This window comes from Nannobrachium achirus (assembly GCF_963921795.1).
Source record: "Nannobrachium achirus genome assembly, chromosome: 6".
NCBI lineage: Eukaryota > Metazoa > Chordata > Actinopteri > Myctophiformes > Myctophidae > Nannobrachium > Nannobrachium achirus.
Window position 1 is genome coordinate 22,194,641 of NC_137815.1, and position 22,511 is coordinate 22,217,151.

The 22,511-nt window shown below is 42.2% G+C and overlaps 1 protein-coding gene across 1 annotated transcript; it reads right to left on the reverse strand.

Moving 5' to 3' along the window:
• Positions 1 to 10,718: 10,718 nt before the first annotated feature.
• On the reverse strand, positions 10,719 to 13,457 carry LOC308286385 (hexokinase-2-like; the record flags this gene model as incomplete). The annotated part of the gene is made up of 1 exon (XM_080727382.1): positions 10,719 to 13,457. The coding sequence occupies exon 1, from the start codon at positions 13,365 to 13,367 to the stop codon at positions 10,719 to 10,721; it is 2,649 nt and encodes an 882-aa protein (XP_080583508.1). The 5' UTR covers positions 13,368 to 13,457.
• Between the last annotated feature and the right edge of the window lie 9,054 nt (positions 13,458 to 22,511).

A 22,511-nucleotide genomic window follows, 5' to 3' on the forward strand; every position in this document is an offset into this window, starting at 1 on the left:
ATCAATACTAGCGTTTTATTTCAGAACTCGGAATCTCAACAAGACACTGGTGCCAAAAACAATCACACGATGCATGAGCGGTGCAGGCTGCTCAACAGCACTGCTGGGTGGCTACAGCTGGTGTTGTCATACTCATACGGACATACCGGTACATAATGGGGTATGGACATACATACACACACGGTCAAATGTTGGAGAGCCAGGCACAGCTAAAAAAAACATGATGACAGAAAAGAAGCGAGAAAACTGTGAAATCAGCTGGCACACTGCTGGGCAGTGCTGTGGACAGGGCATCAAGGCCCCTGTGGCCTTAAGGCATGTCATGCCTTGGGCATGGCCTCCATAAAATCCCGTATGCACAGAGAAGGAAGTCCAAATGATAGTATTCAAGAGACAAGAGGGTGAACGCACACACTGGAATAGCAAAATGGCAATGTTTTTGTTCTGGACTCAGAATAAAAGGAATTGTGTGTGTGTGTGTGTGTGTGTGTGTGTGTGTGTGTGTGTGTGTGTGTGTGTGCGTGTGTGCGTGTGTGCGTGTGTGCGTGCGTGCGTGCGTGCGTGCGTGCGTGCGTGCGTGCGTGCGCGCACGCCTCTCTGTCTATCTCCCTTTCTCTCTCTGTCTGTCTCTCTCTCCCCCCAGCTACAATTTCCTGCCGATTTAGTTCAATACAATCACAGACCGACAGACAGACAGACAGACAGACAGACGCACGCACGCACGCACGCACGCACGCACGCACGCACGCACGCACGCACGCACGCACGCACGCACGCACGCACGCACGCACGCACGCACGCACACACACACACACACACACACACACACACACACACACACACACAGATGTTGTGCATGGTGTCTGTGCATATCTCCTGCTCTGTGGTGTGATGTGCTGTTTCTCTGTTATTCAATTAGGAGGAGGCAGAACACAGAGAAACAGAGCGTCTCTGAGCATCTGGAAGTTCTCTTACAATCCATTACAGGCACAATGGATGATAGATCCCCTCGTTGCAATTGATCATTTCAGGAAACGGAATTGGACATCTGGTGCTTACCATGGAGTGTTTGTAGATTGTCTCCACCTTTGAGTGTCTTTGTCCTTTTTATTGTGTTTTCATTTGGGCTTCTAAATGCTTTTGCGGCGTGGCGCTGTACTGGCGAGCTGTACAGTGTGTCTGTGTGTCTGTAAATGGTAAATGGACGTACTGCTTTTATGTACGGTAGCGCCTTTCTCCAAAGCGCCTCATGGATTCCTTACGATTCCAAGATGTTTTGTCTGTCTGTCTGTCTGTCTGTCTGTCTGTCTGTCTGTCTGTCTGTCTGTCTGTCTGTCTGTCTGTATGTCTGTCTGTCTGTGAGTCTTTATGAATTGGGATGTTCTTTTGTTTATTATTGTTTTATTGAAATTATTCATTTTTTATATTCTTTAATTATTTATTTCTCTCACTTTCCATTCATTTGAACCCCAGAGACGCCAACACCCCCCCTCCCCCCTATTATTCAGGGGAGCCCATTGAGAGCAAGCTCTTTATTCAAGGACACCCTGATCACAGCATATGACACAATACAAGCAATGACAAATAACACAATAATACAACTGGCAATGAAATCATAGCACACCGTTACAGATGCAAAAATATAATTGTTAAACAAACCAATTTCAGCGAGTCCTGAAGTTTGTTCCATTTATGTGGAGCATAATACATGAAGGCAGTCTAATATGGAGGGACAGCGAATGCATTTTCCGGCACCGGCGTCTGCCGCGGCGTCGCCGGAACTGCCGACAACAGCCGCGGCAATGATTCCTATGCCGCGTGCCGGGAAGTGTATTGTATTCGCTCCTTCTGATATGTGCCTGTGAACGAGTTGATTGTCCTGTGACTTTTGGATCTAGCAGCGAGGATAGGTACACAGGAAGCTTACCACACAGGGCCTTATACATAAATAAAATACAGTGTTTCTCTTTACGAACTGCGAGAGATGACCAACCCACTTTTTCATATAACTCGCAATGATGCGTAAGATAACCATCGCCAGTGATAAACCGCAGGGCACTGTGGTATACAGCATCAAGAGGCTTCAGCGTGGAAAGTGAGGCGTGCATGTACAGCACATCACCATAATCAAAAACAGACAATTACAATCCATTTAGAACGGGTACACATAATTGCGTATCATTATTTTATGCTTCAACTATTGAAAAATAGCAGATATACAAGCTCACAGCGCGGCACCGAGTGCCGCGCTGTGAGCTTGTAGATCTGCTATTTTTGAAAAATCGTGAAAATTCGAATTTTGACCCGATTCTATAAGTGTCTTTTGAATCCTTCTAAGATTTTTTTGTTTCTATGTCAGCAATCTGTCTAGCCATATAAGAAAAGGTCCTTTTCACTTAAATGGACCTCAGTTAGTCTGTTCTTGAGAGACTACTATGTCAGTGGTGCTCAAACCTTTTCATGTGAAGGACCCTCAAAATGATATTTATTTGACCAGGGACCCCCATCTCAAAATATTTAGTTCCAGGGACCACCCAGAAGCAGAATTTGAGTTACGAACATTCGCTTTGAAAATACATATATTCAAAGATTTGCACACATTTTCACGACTTTTTCAAAAATAGCAGATTTACAAGCTCGCAGCGCGGCACTTGGTGCCGCGCTGTGAGCTTGTATATCTGCTATTTTTCACTGCATTCAATAATTCTATGCCTAAATGGGTTATAACCATAGAGCTATAATAATAAGAGGTTATAACAGATTGAACAATATGTTTCAAACTCCCATGAGCTACATTAGCAGCTATCCAACAACGGAAAAAAGTTCCCGTGAGTTGTTATTGTTGTCAGTCTGGAAGCATCGTGTGTCTTCACTGCTGTGTTCTTATGCGAGTGTTTTCTGCTTAAGAGAGAGTAAATGTTTCTGTCTGATGATGGATGCCAGCCTTTAGAGCCACATGACTCATGTCTGAACGAGAGGGAATAGTGTGTGTGTGTGTGTGTGTGTGTGTGTGTGTGTGTGTGTGTGTGTGTGTGTGTGTGTGTGTGTGTGTGTGTGTGTGTGTGTGTGTGTGTGTGTGTGTGTGTGTGTGTGTGTGTGTGTGTGTGTGTGTGTGTGTGTGGGATGCATCCATCATGCTTCTTGGTGCAGGTTGTTATCCATCATGAAAACGGGGTTTTAAGCAGGGAAAAATAATCACCCAGCAGCTGCTCTCTCCAAGGACTGGGAACACACACACACGCGCGCGCGCAAGCGCACACACACCTTATTTTGTATTCAACCTCACTACAGAGTCCCTCAGAAAATGTCATCTGCGATGTTGATCGTGAGTGGGATGGATTAGATTGATTGCTTTATTTATACGTTTATTTGGAAGGCAGGGCGCATATTAGTGAACACCAACACCACACATACAATGTTGTGTTAATACCAGATTTATATCCGTCGTCCCCGTACAGAAAACAAGCAACGTTACAAAAAAACAAAAGATGTAAAGGATGGACAGTGGGTAGATTGTTCCAAATTGCGCTTCCTTGAACTGAAAAAGGAATTTTGCGCAAAGGCTGCGCGCCTACCGTAGGCTACACCTCACAATCCCCTCCAGTGACGGCCCATACGTATACTGATGCCAGTGTCGGGCTTCCGTTTTATAACTTCTTATATGGGAGGTGGGCATGAACCATGTAAAGTTTTATTCACAGCACATGCTGTTTAAAGAGTTAAAGTAGCATGCCGAGGGCACGTTTTCTTTGCAATGGCAGATTCGTCTGGCTACGGGATGGCTAGAGCTTCCAGTTATCAAAGGTAAAACTAAATATATGTTTTTCCGATGCTGCAATGATGCTAGCTACATTACTGTTTTATTTTTTATTTTTTTATCAATAACATTATGGCTCTCTTATATAACTGTTCTATGGGCTTGAGTGTCATCACAGCTGTGCAAGACCAATTTGTGAAACACTATTTGATGTGAGAGTGCAATACAGTGCAAGTATGGCAGCTCCAACTGTTAGAAAAGCCCTAATTTGTTTGACATTTTGCAAGTTAAAGTAGACAGTGTTGGAGACCTTCTTGTGACTTTTAAAAGTTAGGTTTTGAGTCCATGCAGGATGACTCTGAGATGCTTGAATTGTGTTACCAATTCATAACAATTCATACATATTTGAAGAGAGTACTGTTTTAAATCTTCTCATGATCATACACAGAGTCTTTTTGGTGTTTAAAAGCAGACATTGATCGAAACAGATGGACCAGGCACAACATTCACGTCTTCCTCCTGCTGTAGCCTTATATCTCCTCCAAGAGATATGTGTGTTGTCTTCATACCGGTATATCAACTTATTATTCACATCAGATGCTAATTTTCAGTTATTATATATATATATATATATATATATATATATATATATAATATATATATATATATATATATATATATATATATATATATATATATATATATATATATATATATATATATATATATATATATATATATGTGTATTTTTAAACAGCATTTAACACAGAGCCCCACACACACACACACACACACACACACACACACACACACACACACACACACACACACACACACACACACACACACACACACACACACACACACACACACACACTCGACACAATCACATATTCTGTGCACGCACGCTTTCCTAATTGTGAGCCAAACGAACTGCTCACAACAACTCACATTACTTACTGTCCTGTATATTCAACCTCACAGAAACATGGTGAATGTGAATTATTCAAAGATATGGAGGCCTGGCCTGTCCTCGACTTCGATGGAAAATGTTAAATGACGTTCAAGGAAAGATGCGAAGGAGAATTCACAAGGTCTTATAGGAAAAGACAGAGGATCCAACACCTCCACTACAGGTCAGGGACAGGGGTGCCACATCAAATTCTGGGCCCTGGGTACAAGGATTCACTGCGGGCCCCCCATGAATGTTCTTCATAGGGTGAGGGGGTTTAACCCATTTAGACCGGGAACGCATTATTAGGCATTATTTTGTGCTTTAACTATTGAAAAATAGCAGATATACAAGCTTGTAGATCTGCTATTTTTGAAAGATCTTGAAAAGTCTATGTTTCTCTATGTCAGTGGTGCTCAAACCTTTTCATGTGAAGGACCCCCAAAATTATATGTATTTGGCCACGGACCCCCCATCTCAAAATATTTAGTTCCAGGGACCCCCAAGAAGCAAAATTTGAGTTACAAATGTTTGCTTACATATATTCAAAGATTTGCACACATTTTCATGACTTTTCAAAAATAGCAGATCTACAAGCTTGCATGAGCATGTGAGCTTGTATATCTGCTATTCTTCAATAGCTACAGTAAAGTATAAAATAATTAAGGCCCCTCCACCTTGGGCCCTAGTAACTCAGTCCCACTTTTCCCCCCGTGAGACACCCCTGGTCAGGGATTCTCCATTTTTTTATTTCAAGGACCCCGAGTTTGATTTTTCACAGTGTGTGCATGCACGCACACACGCACACACACACACACACACACACACACACACACACACACACACACACACACACACACACACACACACACACACACACACACAACTCTCTCTCTCTCTCTCTCTCTCTCTCTCTCTCTCTCTCTCTCTCTCTCTCTCTCTCTCTCTCTCTCTCTCTTTCTCTCTCTCTCTCTCATGGAGGTCGTGCAGCCTTACAGCCCCGAACCAGTGTCCCTGCACCTCTACAAGTTTGTGACTATTTTCGGACTGCTTTTCTGTTACATTTTAGGTTACAGTCAATAATTCAATAAGGTTTCTCCTCCATTTTCATTTTCACATTAATAAGTCAAGAACTGCCTTTTCTTTCACACAGTAGTTGTCATACAGTATTACCGTACCTGGCTCTTTCCATTAGAGATCCAGAGACCATGGGTCGCCTAAGAAATGGTCTAAAACCATTAACTCTATAAAACCAGGGGCTTCCAACTGGTGGAAGTATTCTAAATAATACATGTAGAGTGTCTGGATAGAAATGGAGGTATTTAGTAAATAGGACAACATGGTAGCTAAATGTCCTAAATGTTGTATTTCTACCATAAAACACCCCCTAGCCAATGCTCACCATGCACGCGCACACAATCTTCTCCCTCTGGGCTTCAGTCAGTTTGTCTAGACCGGGGTTCTTCATCGTTTTCAGGCCAAGGACCCCTTAGTTGAGAGAGAGATGAAGCAACCTTCTCACAGATTCCATTTAGTTTCGTTGTTTGACAATTCATGGGTTCATGACAATTTGTTTTCAGATATTTAACCACTTGAAACGTTGATACTTAATAAACTACTAGACCTATCACTCTGTACTTAGTCTGCTCTTTTTCACCTCTACACCAAAGCTCTTTGCCAAAAGTAGCCGATCTACAAGCTCACAAGCTTGTAGATCTGCAATTTTTGGCTAAAGTTCGCGGAATATGGATATGGATATGGATATATAATTGTATAATATAAAAAAGGAGAAAAAAACCTTATATCACTCAAATATTTGGAGGACCCCCTGTAGTATCCCTGAGGACCCCTTAGGGGTCCTGGACCCCCTGTTGAAGACCCCTGGTCTAGACAGATGCTAGGTTAATTGTTTACTGTTTCTATATCAGCTGCTGTTCTTTCTGTACTAGACTGTTATTTACCTTGTTTACTGGCTAGAGTTTGTGCTTATTCTGCTTATTTTGATCTTGCACACACTGGATAAGAGCATCTGCTCAATGCCTACATTGTAAATTGTAATTTATAGCCTACATGTGTTCCATTAAAGCTAAACCTTTTTTCTTTTCTTTTTTTTTCATCTGTGTGCTCATTATTAGCTTGCACATTTCACAGGAGTAGGTCGGTTAGTTTGCATTCTGGTACGGAGAAACAATCAATGCACATGCAGCATTATGTGTGCTTTGCTTGTACACCTGAAACCTCACGTGTTTGAGTCCTTGTGAGCCCGTTTGATGAATTTGGATGTTCTATCAATCATAAATATTGTCTCTGTTCGGGTGGAAACTTACTTTTCAGGATTCAAATTCAACAACAGTGGTGTAACGTAACTAAGTACATTTACTTAAGTACTGTACTTAAGTACAGTTTTGAGGTATTTGTACTTTACCTGAGTATTTCCAATTTCCAATACTTTTACTTCTACTCCATCTCGGATCCAAATTTTGTACTTTTACTCCACTACATTTATTTAAACACTTTAGTTACTAGTTATTTTGCAGATATACATTATAATATTATAAAACACACATAAACCACTTTAGCCCTATTTTATGCCTTGGCTATATGAAAATAGACGATCTACAAGCTCACAACGTGTCGCTTGTACTGTAGATCGGCTATTTTCAAACACTTTATACTTTTTACTTTTGGTACTTTAAGTACATTTTAATGCCAACACTTTCATACTTTTACTCAAGTACATTTTGAATTCCGGACTTTTACTTGTAAGGGTGCCCTCACACCAAACTACCTATGAGAGTGGAATCCGCGTTCCGCCAATGCATTTCAATGAGAGTGAGGCGGTTTCATGCCAGCAGAGGATTTCTGCAAAAAACGCTCCCTTCTCATTGAGATGCATTGGCGGAACGCGGATTCCACTCTCATAGGTATTTTGGTGTGTGGGCACCCTAACAGAGTATTTCTATATTGCAATATTGATACTTTTTCTTAAGTAAAATATTTGAGTACTTTTTCCACCACTGTTCAACAATAGCTAAAGTAGCAGATTCACAGGCTCAAAATGCGTCGCCTAACGCTTGCACATCTACTACTTTTGATGCTTTTGACACTGTTATAATCAAGTAGGACATTACTTTACCAGAGAGAAAAAAATACACTGGCCATATAAGAATGACTAGAGGGGCCGATATCAGCAACTCCAATGCATGTTTGCTTGTGAATTTGTAGATCTACTATTTTCAAAAAATCATGAAAAACATTTTAATATGGCTCCCTGTCGCACAATGTTTGTAACAGAAGTCCCACCCCCTAAAGACACACTCTAGATCAGTGGTTCTCAACCTGTGGGTCGGGACCACCAGGGGATTCCCAAATTATTGTGGGGGGTCCCCAGATGATTAACTAACTTAATGTGCGACATTGTTTTATCTCTCAACAGTAAACAAACCAGCATAAAGTTGGTTGGACTTTTTTATACTTCTAATTGTGAAAATAGCAGATCTACATGCTCACAACGCCTTGCGTGTGTGAATAATGTAATGGCTCAACTCTTAGTGCTTGTCAGGGTGAGGGGGTCTCCAGTTAAAATATGATTATTTTGGGGGTCACAGCCTGAAAAGGTTGAGAACCACTGCTCTATATGGCGTGGGCTGGGAAAGAGGCTACCTTTGTTCTCAGTCACTGATCGTCTCTCTATGTCATCGTCATCCCCTTAATAACAAACCAATGATGTTGTCAATCAACAGCACCATTGATGTGTCTGACACGTACGCCCACACCTTCAGTCATCCTCCAAGAGAAGAAATCACAAGAAACACAAAGACAGATGCATCATTATTAAACATCACTCAGTGCTATCAATCCTCCCCCCACCCACGCTGTGCGTGCGTGCGTGCGTGTGTGTGTGTAAAAGGTAGGCCTATATTTATCTATCTTCTATCTCATACGTGGGCAACTGGCAAATGTATATTATTGATTGATTCACCTGTTACAATTCCAAACATGCAGACATGAACCACTTGAATTACTAATTACTAATTAGATATCTCTCAGTAGCTTAAAGTATAAAGAAAATGTATTTTTTATGTCCAATGTATTTGTATTTAAGTTCATAACGTTAACATAAGTATAGTGTAACCCAGGTTTCAGATGGAATGTATTTCTATTTTCAAATGGAATGTATTCTTATTATTCACATTCAATGTATTGGTCCACGGTCCCCAAGTCACAATCAGTCACCATCAGTCACTAATCAGCCACACCAGCCAGCAATTATTAATCACTCACTACCGACCACACCCAGTATAAAAGAGTCAGTCTGCAGTTTGCAGGTGAGGTGCACTGAGCTGCTGCAGGTCTGTACTCATTTCAATATTACTATTCCAATTTCCAACAGATTTACTTCATTCATTCATACTTACACCTTAAGACGCCTAAGGGCGAAACCTCGCCCTTGGCCATCTGTCTTGGCCATATATAGATTCTGATCTCCTAACAGTATCTGGGATACGATCCCTTTTATGAGTTTGAGTTTGAGTTGATTGTTGACAAGCTTGTAGGTCGGCTGTTTTTGTTGAATTTGTTTCATTTTGTATTAATTTGGCCTTCTTGTATATCCAGGCCAGATTGTTTTCTTTTTGCCATGACTATGATGTGATGATGATGGCGAGCTGGAACCCCATAGCGACTTAAATAGTCCTGCTTATTGGTCCTACCAGGCAAACTGCTGCAGCAGCAACCACTCCTCACAGTCACTTCACCAACCTTCCCCCCAGTCCTCCCATACTGACTGTATATAATTCTAATACCTTGTTAAAGTCCATACTGACTGTATATAATTATAATACCTTGTTAAAGTGACCATTTTGTAACGTTTTGCATATGTAGGTATTCTACTGTAATTTAACAACATAATAACCAGCACACTGAGCACAGATAGACAAAGAGACATTCATGGATTTATATTTAAAAGTAACTTTTATTCCCCCCCCCCTGGAACCAAGGTATGGCAGGCAGCTACATACCCCTTCCATACCCAATTGACGCTCTGTAGGGAATTCATTTACCAAAAAGGTTAAAAAACAGAGATAAGAGATTTCTGCCTGACGATATGCAACGTGGCCCTCTGGAGTGTGGAAATATAGTGGCCCTCTCCATTATCTTTCCCACCCCTGTTCTACAGCCAATCTATGTGTGTGTGTCTGTATGTGTGTACATTTCAGAAACTGTGTCCGTCCGTTTGTGTTCACACCTGTAGCCAATCACGGGCCATGGGCCGTGTATAATATCCAATCAAACCAGTGACATAATATCAAGGCATATGGCTGCATATGGGTATGTATCCAGTTCTGTTTAGAGATCAGAAAGGTGAGGAGTTTTATAAAACAAGTAAAATTGTTCAGAATGGAGCTATCTATTCAAGAAGGCATTGAGCATTTCCAGAGCACAGGGAATCATTAACCCATTTAGAACGGGTACACAGTATGGTGTATTATTATTTTATGCTTTAACTATTGAAAAATAGCAGATATACAAGCTCACAGCGCGGCCCCGAGTGCCGCGCTGCGAGCTTGTAGATCTGCTATTTTTGAAAAATCGTGAAAATTTGAATTTTGACCCGAAGTGTCTTTTGAATCCTTCTAAGATTTTTTTAAAAACCTATGTTTCTATGTCAGCAATCTGGCCAGCCATCGTCAAAGAAAAGGTCCTTTTCACTTAAATGGAGATCAGTTAGTCTGTTCTTGAGAGACTATTATGTCAGTGGTGGTTCTCAAACCTTTTCATGTGAAGGAACCCCAAACTGATATGTATTTGGCCACGGACCCGCATCTCAAAATATCTAGTTCCAGGGACCACCCAGAAGCAAAATTTGAGTTACAAACGTTCGCTTTGAAAATACATATATTCAAAGATTTGCACACATTTTCACGACTTTTTCAAAAATAGCAGATCTACAAGCTTGTAGATCTGCTATTTTTCACTGGTTAAAGCATTCAATAATTCTAGGCCTAATTAGTGCTGCCTTGCATCTCTGATCCTGCAGGCCACCGCTGTGATGAGCGCTGCTCCCTTCCCACTGCCATCCTCTGAGTGTAGCAAGGTGACTTCGCACTGTGGTGCCAAATCTCTGACTGTCTCCTTCATGATGCTGGGGAAATGCGGGTGTAGTGTGTAGAGGGATCCGTCCACCCCCACGGTGATGCAAAGCCGCTCCACGTGGCGGTTCTGTCGGATCTTGTCCACGACAGCAGCGAGGCCTGCGCCGCACAGCTGGGCTGCGCGCCGTGACACCACGCTGCACACCTCCTTCACCAGAATGCTGTCGTTGCAGGTGGTGTTGGTGAGGCCCAAGTGTTGCAGGATAGAGCGCACCTGCAGCAGTGCCAGTCGGTCTTCTTCAATCTGTGACAGGAACTTGGTCTCAAAGATGCCTGGAGCGTTGAGGCGCTCAGACAGCCGGCCTCTAAATAGCAGCCCTTTGGCAGTGAACTCCAGCAGCACGTTCCTGACGATCTCCCCCAGGTGCAGCCCGCTGATCATCTTCTCAAAGATCTGGATCCCCGGGTGGGTCGAGGCGTCTTCCACGGCGTGGTCGAACTTGGTGCGGATTTCATCAAGCTCCCCGTGGTCTCCAAATGCGCCCCACTCCATGTTGACACACATTTTCCCCTCTTGATCTTCCACCAACTCTACGTTCCCCATCTCTTCCATGTAGCAGGCGTTGGTGCCTGTTCCTACAATGAGTCCCACTTCACACAGAGGATCGTCAAAGGCGCAAGTCATCATTGTCCCCACCGTGTCATTCACCAATGCCACTACATCCAATTTAAGCTCACCTGTGCGGTGGACGGCATCCTTCAACAGGGTCACTACATCCTCCCCCACACAGCCGCTAGCTTTGAAACCCTTATTCCATTTCAGCAAAATGCCCTGATCAAGTTCCTTTTGTTGACAGGGGAAGGAGAATACAAAGCCAAGAGGTAAGGATGCGCCTTTCATTCCCATATATGACAGAAAGTCAGCAATGCAATGCACAATGTGGTCAAAGAGCTCCTCCCCTGTGCCCTGCTTGATGTCTTGGGGGATGGCGTAGATCTTCTTGTGCATCTCTACACTGTGCCTCTTGCCACTTCGCACGCGCACCAAGAGCACACGGAAGTTGGTGCCACCGAGGTCCAGAGCTAAGAAGTTGCCACTTTCTGTTCCATCTGGTGTGGCCCGTACGTAGGTGGGAAGCATCTTGACACTGGCTGCCTGGTGGGTTTCCTTGGCCAGACCCCGCACCATCTCTTCACCCATCCTCCTCTTCACATCCAACAGCTGCTCGTGGCTAAGTCGCAACTCGTCCAGGATGCGCTGACGCTCTGCATGCTGCTGGGCCAGGCGATAGGCCACTGCTGTCACCATGGCTGCTCCCTTCCCACTGCCAGCCTCTGAACGTAGGAAACGCAAACTACAGTCTGGCATCAGCTTCTGCACCATCTTGTGAAGCCTTTTTGCAAAGTGTGGATGGTTTTTGTAGACAGACCCGTCCACCCCGATGGTGCTGTGGAGCTTCTCTTCTGCCTTGTTGTCCTTGATCTGCTGTAGAACAGCTACCAGTGTGGCAGCACAGAGGTGGGCGGCCCTCGTTGACACAACCTGACACACCTTCTGGGCGACGAGGCAATCCTCAGCTGATGGCTCCAGACCCAGGCCGCGGAGCACCGTCTCAGCACTCACCAGACCCTCTTCGTCGTTGTCAATGGCTGAGACATGGCTGGTGTGGAATTGTGCAGTGGTGAGGAGGCCTGGCGTTATCTGTCCCTGGAAAAGCAGCTTTTCCTTAGCCATCTTCACCAGGATCAGTCGCACAAGCTCCCCCATGTATAGACCACCGATCATCTTCTCAAACAGCTGCTTGCCAGGTTTTAGGGAGCCGGCATCTATCTCTCTGTCAAAGTCGGTGCGCAGGTCCTCTAGGGTCCCATCATCTCCAAAAGCTCCCCATTCCATGTTGACGCACATCCTCCCTTCATCACCCTCCACCATCTCCAGGTTGCGCATTTCCTCCATATAGCAGGCATTGGTGCCTGTTCCTACAATCAGGCCAATCTCACACTGATCGTCCTCATAGCCACAAGTCATCATTGTGCCCACTGTGTCATTAATCACGGCCACTATTTCAACGTCAAAGTCCCCTCGTTTCTGGATGGCTTTCCTCAGCAGACTGACCACATCTTTCCCTTCCACACCACTCGCCTTGAAGCCTTTGGTCCATGATACCAGAATACTCTCATCCAACTTGTTCTGCTGGCAAGGGAAAGAGAAGGTCAAACCCAGTGGAAGTTTTTTCTCCTTTATGCCCATCTTATCCAGGAACTCGGACAGGCAATCAGCTATGTGGTCGAACAACTCTGAGCCACGGCCTCTCTTAAGGTCTTCTGGAATATCGTAGATTTGATTTTTCATTTCCACCTCCTGCTTACCGTTTGATGACACTTTGACCAGCAGCACACGGAAGTTGCTCCCACCAAGGTCCAGGGCCAAGAAATCACCGCTCTCCGTTCCATCAGGAATTGAGCGCACATGCGTGGGCAGCATCTTGACGGCTGCAATAGAGTTGGTGTCACGGCGCAGGCCCTTATCCATCTCTTGCCGGAACCTCGACGAGATGTCCATCAGGGTCTCATCAGACGGTCGCAAGTGGTACAGATATTTGTCCACTTTCTGTTCTTGGTCTTGATTAAGCGTGAGGTGGTACGACAACAGATGTGAGGTTGTCGTTTTCTTTTGTGAAGAGTTACTTTCCTCTCCTTGAGTGACTGACATGGTTTATCCGTTGGTTCTAGCGCAAGCACAAAGCAGTCAACTGATAAGGCTGAAGATCCAATATGAAAACTGACTGCACCTTCCCTATTTATACTGCACCTTGTGAGATGTATGTGCCATCATGCTGATGTCACGATGACTCAGAGCAGGGCCGGACTAACCATTGGACTAACCGAGAGACAGCCGCTGGCCGCCGCGTCCACGTCCATGGACGCGGCCGTGGACGCGTCCATGGACGCGGACGCGAAAAAAACGTCCGTGGACGCGAGGCCGCGTCCACGGACGCAAACGGCCGGCCGTCCCGGCCGTGGACGCGGCCGTGGACGCTGCCGTGGACGCAGACGGCCGGGGACGCGGCCGTGGACGAGGCCGCGGACGTGGACGCAAACGGCCGGCCGTGGACGAGTCCATGGACGAGGCCGCGAAAAAAAGGCAGCGAAAAAAGAAAAAAAAGGTGTCTATTGTATGTATTTTTTGATGGAGAATTCAAATATGACCTTCTTTTTTGCATAGGACAACTCTAACCTGCATCAATTGGTATTTTATAATTGCCAATTGTACCCTATCCATCTGAAAAACAAATTGGATGTCTATTGTATGTATTTTTTTATGGAGAATTCAAATATTACCTTCTTTTTGGAATAGGACAACTCTAACCTGCATCAATTGGTATTTTATAATTGCCAATTGTACCCTATCCATCTCAAAAACAAATTGGATGTCTATTGTATGTATTTTTTGATGGAGAATTCAAATATTACCTTCTTTTTGGAATAGGACAACTCTAACCTGCATCAATTGGTATTTTATAATTGCCAATTGTACCCTATCCATCTCAAAAACAAATTGGATGTCTATTGTATGTATTTTTTGATGGGGAATTCAAACGTTACCTTCTTTTCTAGATAGGACAACTCTAACCTGCATCAATTGGTGCATCAACCTACTATCTATCTATCTATCTATCTATCTATCTATCTATCTATCTATCTATCTATCTATCTATCTATCTATCTATCTATCTATCTATCTATCTATCTATCTATCTATTTATTTATACTTCACCTTTAGTCCAGAAGAGAGTTCAGCATCAGGAACTTGCACACATGGAACTGTGTCATGACTGTGTCATGGAGCTATGTTAAATACTCAAAATGACTCTGATGGACCAATCAGGGTGGTGGTGGGGGGAGGGATCAACAATAGACAGAAACTGGATAATACTTTGTTAACTGTCCCACCTAAGTCCCTGCTAGTCTGAACAAACATCACCTTCCCTCTCATAACACTACTACTAGGCCTACTACATTTATATAAAGCTGCTCTTGCATTTGAATTCAAGTCTGACACAAGTTAAGGTTAACTTAGGTAGTATTTCATTTTGCTGGCTTTTAGGGTCTGTGTGTGAGTGTGTAGGCTCACAAATTATTATAATTGTCATTAAGTGACTCTATCTATCTATCTATCTATCTATCTATCCATCTATCCATCTATCCATCTATTTATTTATACTTACTGTTTACATTTTCTATAAATATTTATTTCTATATAAAACTCAGTTGTGTGGAGTTATTGTGTGCCTTTTCTTGTAGCTAAAGAGTCAATTTGTTCACTAGACATTAAGTCAAGGTTACTATTTTGAGTTGAAGCTAAGTGTTTTATTGCTTTGTGGTTTAACATGATTTAAAAGGCAAATTCATTGTTATGGTTACTTTAGAAGACTGCTTTTGCATTCATGAGTTAAAAAGAGAGCCAAGCTAATTTAAAGAGTTAAGTTAAAGGAACATAAAACATGACCTAACTCGCTGCCATTGGACAGACAGTTACAACATAGGCCTACTCTTATCTTTCACAGAACAGACAATTATCATTTGTTTTATCTATTTGAGACTATGTAGCTGCTCTATGGGAAATAGAGCATTATATCAGCCTATTCAATTGATAATGACCAATGGGTGCCAGTTTCTAAGTAGTTAACCATATTAACATAACAATATATGTGGCCTAGACATGGATATTGCCCAATCAACTCGTAATCTACAGAAATGTCTACCACATCACACAGTATAAAACTTAGTAGGCTCAGTGGATTCACCTATGTTAAATCATGTCAGGTTAGTTTGGTTCAAGGTTCAAGTATAATAATTTATGAGACAAAAATGTAAACAGCACAAATGTACAATCACATCTCGGCTAGAATGATAACATAAAGTCCTGACTACTCCTTGTTATTGTGGTCCTAAATAGTACAATGATTAGTTTGGATGCATTGCTTCTATCATGTCCAATTAAAAATAAATACATTACATACATACATAAATCTGCCTTCTCCTGTATTGTATTAGTGACATTCATTATAAATAGTAAAATAACAGGACAGAGCAAAAAAGGCCTCTGTTGTGTCTTTATCTGATCACATGCAATCAGACACTCACACTGCACAGCAATATATAAACTTTATTACAGGCTCAAGGCCCACAGGGTAAGAAGACAATACATTACAAAGATAATAATTTAAAAAAACAACAACAGAGAGTACATTCACAAAGCCCCACCGGAGCTAAAGAGGCACTCATGCCAGTGTCCACTAATGGTAGACGTGTACCTGACAGAGCTACATCCAGGGTCTGTCATCAGTCTCTGGAACAATCTGAAACAATGTATCTTTCCTGTGGCTGTTATAATGAACACAAACAGATCAGAAAGTAATTCAACATACAACAATGTAAGGGATTCCTTTCTATTAAAAGCAAAATCATAACTGGGTCAAAGTTGCTTGGTTCTCCCCATATAAAGGCATGTAGGTAACAGTAACATGATATTATGTCATGAATGATACAAGTAATGTTTAAACACTTTGATGTGTGTGAGTTTATCTGGAGACTTACTCAGTCTGTGACTTACAGAGATCTTGATGGTCTTTGGGTTCCACCCGTTCATCAGAATTGCCGCTGGTGCCGTCTAGAGATTTCATCTTCACTTGAAGTCTGGAGTCTATTATGTACAGTGTATTCTGGACAGTTGTGGACACTCTGCAACTAACCTAACCTAACACACACTATGTGTTAATGTTGATCAATATAATAATGTAAAAATACAAAGTTAAGTAGACCTAAGTAAGAAATAGTAAATACATTGTAATAATACATTGAAGGGGAAAATGTAGGAAAACAAATGCAACTCAGCATTGAATTTATGGCAAACATTTTGCTAACCCTTTCCAAATAATATACAATTAAGAAGTGGGATGTTACACTTAGTAAGAGAAAGAATTAATGAAATATTACATTTTTAAAAAGCTAGAAGACTCACCTATTATAGTAACCATGTGAATTGCTAATAATGTTATGGGTCAGATGTGTAAAGATCTATCACATTGTATTGTTCTTTTCAGACTCAACAATAATAATGATGATGTTACTTAAATGCTGATCAATGTGTGAATCTGGCTCTTATCAGGTGTGTGTTTTCTCTCCCTGTCCTGTGCTGTCCTCAGTTAAACCAAGACAGTGCTGTTGTGACCAATGTGGAAAAAGCCTTCAGCTCAATTTATTATCTCAAAGTAGACCAGAGAATTCATACCGGAGTGAAGCCATTCAGCTGTGAACAATGTGGGAAGTATTTTGCTCGGTCTGGACAATTAAAAGATCATAAGCGTTCACATACTGGAGAGAAACCTTATTGTTGTGACCAGTGTGGGAAAAGATTTGTTCAAAAGGGGATTTTAAAAGAACACCAGAGAATTCACACTAGAGAGAAGCCCTATTGCTGTGACCAGTGTGGGAAAAGCTTTACTCGATTGTCTTATCTCAAAATACATGAACGAATTCACACAGGAGAGAAACCATACAGCTGTGTCCAATGTGGGGAAAAGTTCAGTTTAATGGCTGCTCTGAAAGTACACCAGAGATTTCACACCGAAGAAAAGCCTTACTGCTGTGAACACTGTGGCAAACGTTTCACTGTAAAATCTAGCCTCGTACAACACAAGAAGATTCACACTTGAGAGAGACCTTACTGCTGTCACCAATGTGGGAAAAGGTTCACTCTGAAGACGGCTCTGAAAAGACACCTGAAAATCCACACTGGTGAGAAGCCATATACTGCTGTGTCCAGTGTGAGAAAAGGTTCAGTGATATGCATCATCTCAAAGCACACCAGAAAAATCACACTGGAAAGAAACCTTATTGCTGTGACCAGTGTGGAAAGAGCTTTCCTAGACTGGAACATATCAAAATACACCAACAAATTCACACCGGAGAGAAACCTTATATCTGTAACCAATGTGGGGAAAGCTCTGTCAGGTACACGTCTACCGTTAGAGGACACTGGCATGAGTGCCTCTTTAGCTCCGGTGGGGCTTTGTGAATGTACTCTCTGTTGTTGTTTTTTTTAATTATTATCTTTGTAATGTATTGTCTTCTTACCCTGTGGGCCTTGAGCCTGTAATAAAGTTTATATATTGCTGTGCAGTGTGAGTGTCTGATTGCATGTGATCAGATAAAGACACAACAGAGGCCTTTTTTGCTCTGTCCTGTTATTTTACTATTTATAATGAATGTCACTAATACAATACAGGAGAAGGCAGATTTCTGTATGTATGTAATGTATTTATTTTTAATTGGACATGATAGAAGCAATGCATCCAAACTAATCATTGTAGTATTTAGGACCACAATAACAAGGAGTAGTCAGGACTTTATGTTATCATTCTAGCCGAGATGTGATTGTACATTTGTGCTGTTTACATTTTTGTCTCATAAATTATTATACTTGAACCTTGAACCAAACTAACCTGACATGATTTAACATAGGTGAATCCACTGAGCCTACTAAGTTTTATACTGTGTGATGTGGTGGACATTTCTGTAGATTACGAGTTGATTGGGCAATATCCATGTCTAGGCCACATATATTGTTATGTTAATATGGTTAACTACTTAGAAACTGGCACCCATTGGTCATTATCAATTGAATAGGCTGATATAATGCTCTATTTCCCATAGAGCAGCTACATAGTCTCAAATAGATAAAACAAATGATAATTGTCTGTTCTGTGAAAGATAAGAGTAGGCCTATGTTGTAACTGTCTGTCCAATGGCAGCGAGTTAGGTCATGTTTTGTGTTCCTTTAACTTAACTCTTTAAATTAGCTTGGCTCTCTTTTTAACTCATGAATGCAAAAGCAGTCTTCTAAAGTAACCATAACAGTGAATTTGCCTTTTAAATCATGTTAAACCACAAAGCAATAAAACACTTAGCTTCAACTCAAAATAGTAACCTTGACTTAATGTCTAGTGAACAAATGGACTCTTTAGCTACAAGAAAAGGCACACAATAACTCCACACAACTGAGTTTTATATAGAAATAAATATTTATAGAAAATGTAAACAGTAAGTATAAATAAATAGATGGATAGATGGATAGATGGATAGATAGATAGATAGATAGATAGATAGATAGATAGATAGAGTCACTTAATGACAATTATAATAATTTGTGAGCCTACACACTCACACACAGACCCTAAAAGCCAGCAAAATGAAATACTACCTAAGTTAACCTTAACTTGTGTCAGACTTGAATTCAAATGCAAGAGCAGCTTTATATAAATGTAGTAGTAGTAGTGTTATGAGAGGGAAGGTGATGTTTGTTCAGACTAGCAGGGACTTAGGTGGGACAGTTAACAAAGCATTATCCAGTTTCTGTCTATTGTTGATCCCTCCCCCCACCACCACCCTGATTGGTCCATCAGAGTCATTTTGAGTATTTAACATAGCCCTGTTTTAGCTCCATGACACAGTCATGACACAGTTACATGTGTGCAAGTTCCTGATGCTGAACTCTCTTCTGGACTAAAGGTGAAGTATAAATAAATAGATGGATAGATAGATGGATAGATGGATAGATGGATAGATAGATAGATAGATAGATAGATAGATAGATAGATAGATAGTAGGTTGATGCACCAATTGATGCAGGTTAGAGTTGTCCTATCTAAAAAAGAAGGTAACATTTGAATTCCCCATCAAAAAATACATACAATAGACATCCAATTTGTTTTTGAGATGGATAGGGTACAATTGGCAATTATAAAATACCAATTGATGCAGGTTAGAGTTGTCCTATCCCAAAAAGAAGGTAATATTTGAATTCTCCATCAAAAAATACATACAATAGACATCCAATTTGTTTTTCAGATGGATAGGGTACAATTGGCAATTATAAAATACCAATTGATGCAGGTTAGAGTTGTCCTATGCAAAAAAGAAGGTCATATTTGAATTCTCCATCAAAAAATACATACAATAGACACTTTTTTTTTCTTTTTTCGCTGCCTTTTTTTCGCGGCCTCGTCCATGGACTCGTCCACGGCCGGCCGTTTGCGTCCACGTCCGCGGCCTCGTCCACGGCCGCGTCCCCGGCCGTCTGCGTCCACGGCCTCGTCCACGGCCGCGTCCACGGCCGGGACGGCCGGCCGTTTGCGTCCGTGGACGCGGCCTCGCGTCCACTGACGTTTTTTTCGCGTCCGCGTCCATGGACGCGTCCACGGCCGCGTCCATGGACGTGGACGCGGCGGCCAACGGCTCTTGCTGAAACCTGTGCTTAAGCGCCAGGGCCCGCCGCCTGGAAGGCCCTGTGTAAATCAAATAAAAAATAAAAAAGATTTTTTCGCATCGTTTTTTCTATGAAGACGTCTATGAAGACGTGGTGAGTCACAGTGAGCGTTATGCACGCACACACTATCTCTCTCATTATGGTTCATGCTCTCTCTCCCTTTCTCTCTCCCCCTCTCTCTCTTTGGCGTGCAGTCGGTCGGGTCGGGCAGCGGCGGCGGGGGGGCCCTTTGATTTGGAGAAGCGCCAGGGCCCGTGGATTCTTAAATCGTCACTGACTCAGAGCCATAATTGTATATTGTTCTCACTACAGCTATGCCCATATAGTGTATGTAATCTAGTCTAACAGTCAGTGTGATGTCAGACTCAAATGACTCAGCTGACTCCATATATGGAGCTCAAGCCAACCATGATCATCTATCAATGGAGTTCCGGGTTGACCATTATTTCCAAATTATCTATTTGTCTTGGCACTGCCGATCCGACCAATCTGTTTGTGTCAGAGTACCCGTTGTACCCGCCTGTCCATCTTATGGCCATATAGGGAGATATCTGTATTGGTCAGGTCAGTCCTGGTCCCTTTTATGCCCATGTATGGAGATCATTCATGTCATCAGTCTATGCCCATATATGGGCAGGCTGATATGCCCATATAAGGAGATCTCTGTATATGTCGTTCCTTGTCCATTTTATGCCCACCCGTTGTACACGCCTGTCTGTGTATCTTTGTCTATATAGAGATTTCTGTCTGTCCATCTATGTCCATTTTATGACCATATATTGAAATATCTATATTTGTCAGTCCTGGTCCCTTTTATGCCCATATATGGAGATCTCTTTAACTGCCGGTCCTTGTCCATTTTATGCCCACATGGAGAATATGTCTGAGTCATAGTGTCGGAGTACCCGTTGTACCCGTCTGTGTATATTTCTGTCTATATATGGAGATTTCTGTCTGTACCTTTTATGACACGATTTACTGTTATGTTAAAACATTAGGAATTTACTGTTAGTGAATAGAAAATGGGCTACTCACTTTTACATTTGACATACTGACATCAAAACTGGATTTTTATGTAAGTATTTTCTAATCAAAATGTTGTCGATTAAAGGGGGTACTTGGATTTAGCAATCAGGAAAAGGGGGGTACTGAAGCCCAAAAAGTTTGAGAACTATTGCATTAACCCAATTGGACAGGTGAAAGAAAAATGTATTCAATTTCTAGAGGCAGCTCTGAGCCAAGGGGTGCGATCATGCAGCTGTTCACCTTTTTACAGACATTTCCGCCATTATGAATGTCATGAATGTCAAAAAAAATAATAATTGTCAAGCGTATACAAGCGATTTAGCATAAAATCCTACTGCTCTCGGTTGGAGCTGCCGAGGACTAGAGATGAAACAAAATGATATAATAATTACAGCTTGTTCTGAAATATCATAACATCAGATTAACATGGTAATACGGCTAGTCCGGAATTCTCCTTTAAAATATGCCAGAGATGTCAGCTTTAAATCTATTTCATCGTGGCAGATTATATCTGCAACCAGGTGGAAGCAATCATAACCGGCTGAACGAGGGCATTCTGTCTGACTTTACATACAATATGATCGCTGTGAGGAAGAAACCTTGTATCTCCATGTTAAAACTGTTTATGTATTTTTGTGAATGTACGCCCTACCTCATCACACTAGAGTGTAGCCCAAAAGTAGTGAAAATAACTGATCTTCAAGCTTGCAGGTTGACTATTTTTAGTAGTTACTTTAAATAGTTTTTTTTTTTTTTGTTTTTTTTTTAATTATCATGCAAATTTGTAACCCAGTTTTTACCCAGTGCCAATTGCCTAAGCTGTAATCCTGCAGGGCACTACTCTGCCAGTCTGCGAACGTGGGGAGGGCCCTGAACTGAGCTCATGCTCCCTTCAATGCATGAGGAGTGAGCAGGCCGCTTCTTATCACCTGACAGGGGGGGGGAGTTTCCCCAGTAGGACGCGTGGAAGGAACCAGTTCCTTTTCCCTCCTTCAGGCTGACCAGGGGGCGGCAGGACTACTGTGATTTCAGACTCTGTGCTGGAGCTCGAGTCTGACATTGTCCCATTGTGTTGAGATTTCAAAGGGGAGGGGATTCAAAATTTGAAATTCCCAATCACAGAGATCTGGTGGGAGGGGTTGTGTTTGACTTGTGTACACAAAACATTCCCCCTTCCCCCTCCCCTCTATGACAGGCACCAAACAGGTCATTGTCTTTGATGTTTCATTGATTAGAGAGAATCACTAACGAGCTATTGACACTTGTATGGCTCAATCAATGACTGCAGTTCAGAACCTTTTTGCAGTTCAAAGGGAGCAATTAAGAACTCTGGTGAGCCACCCCTCCCTC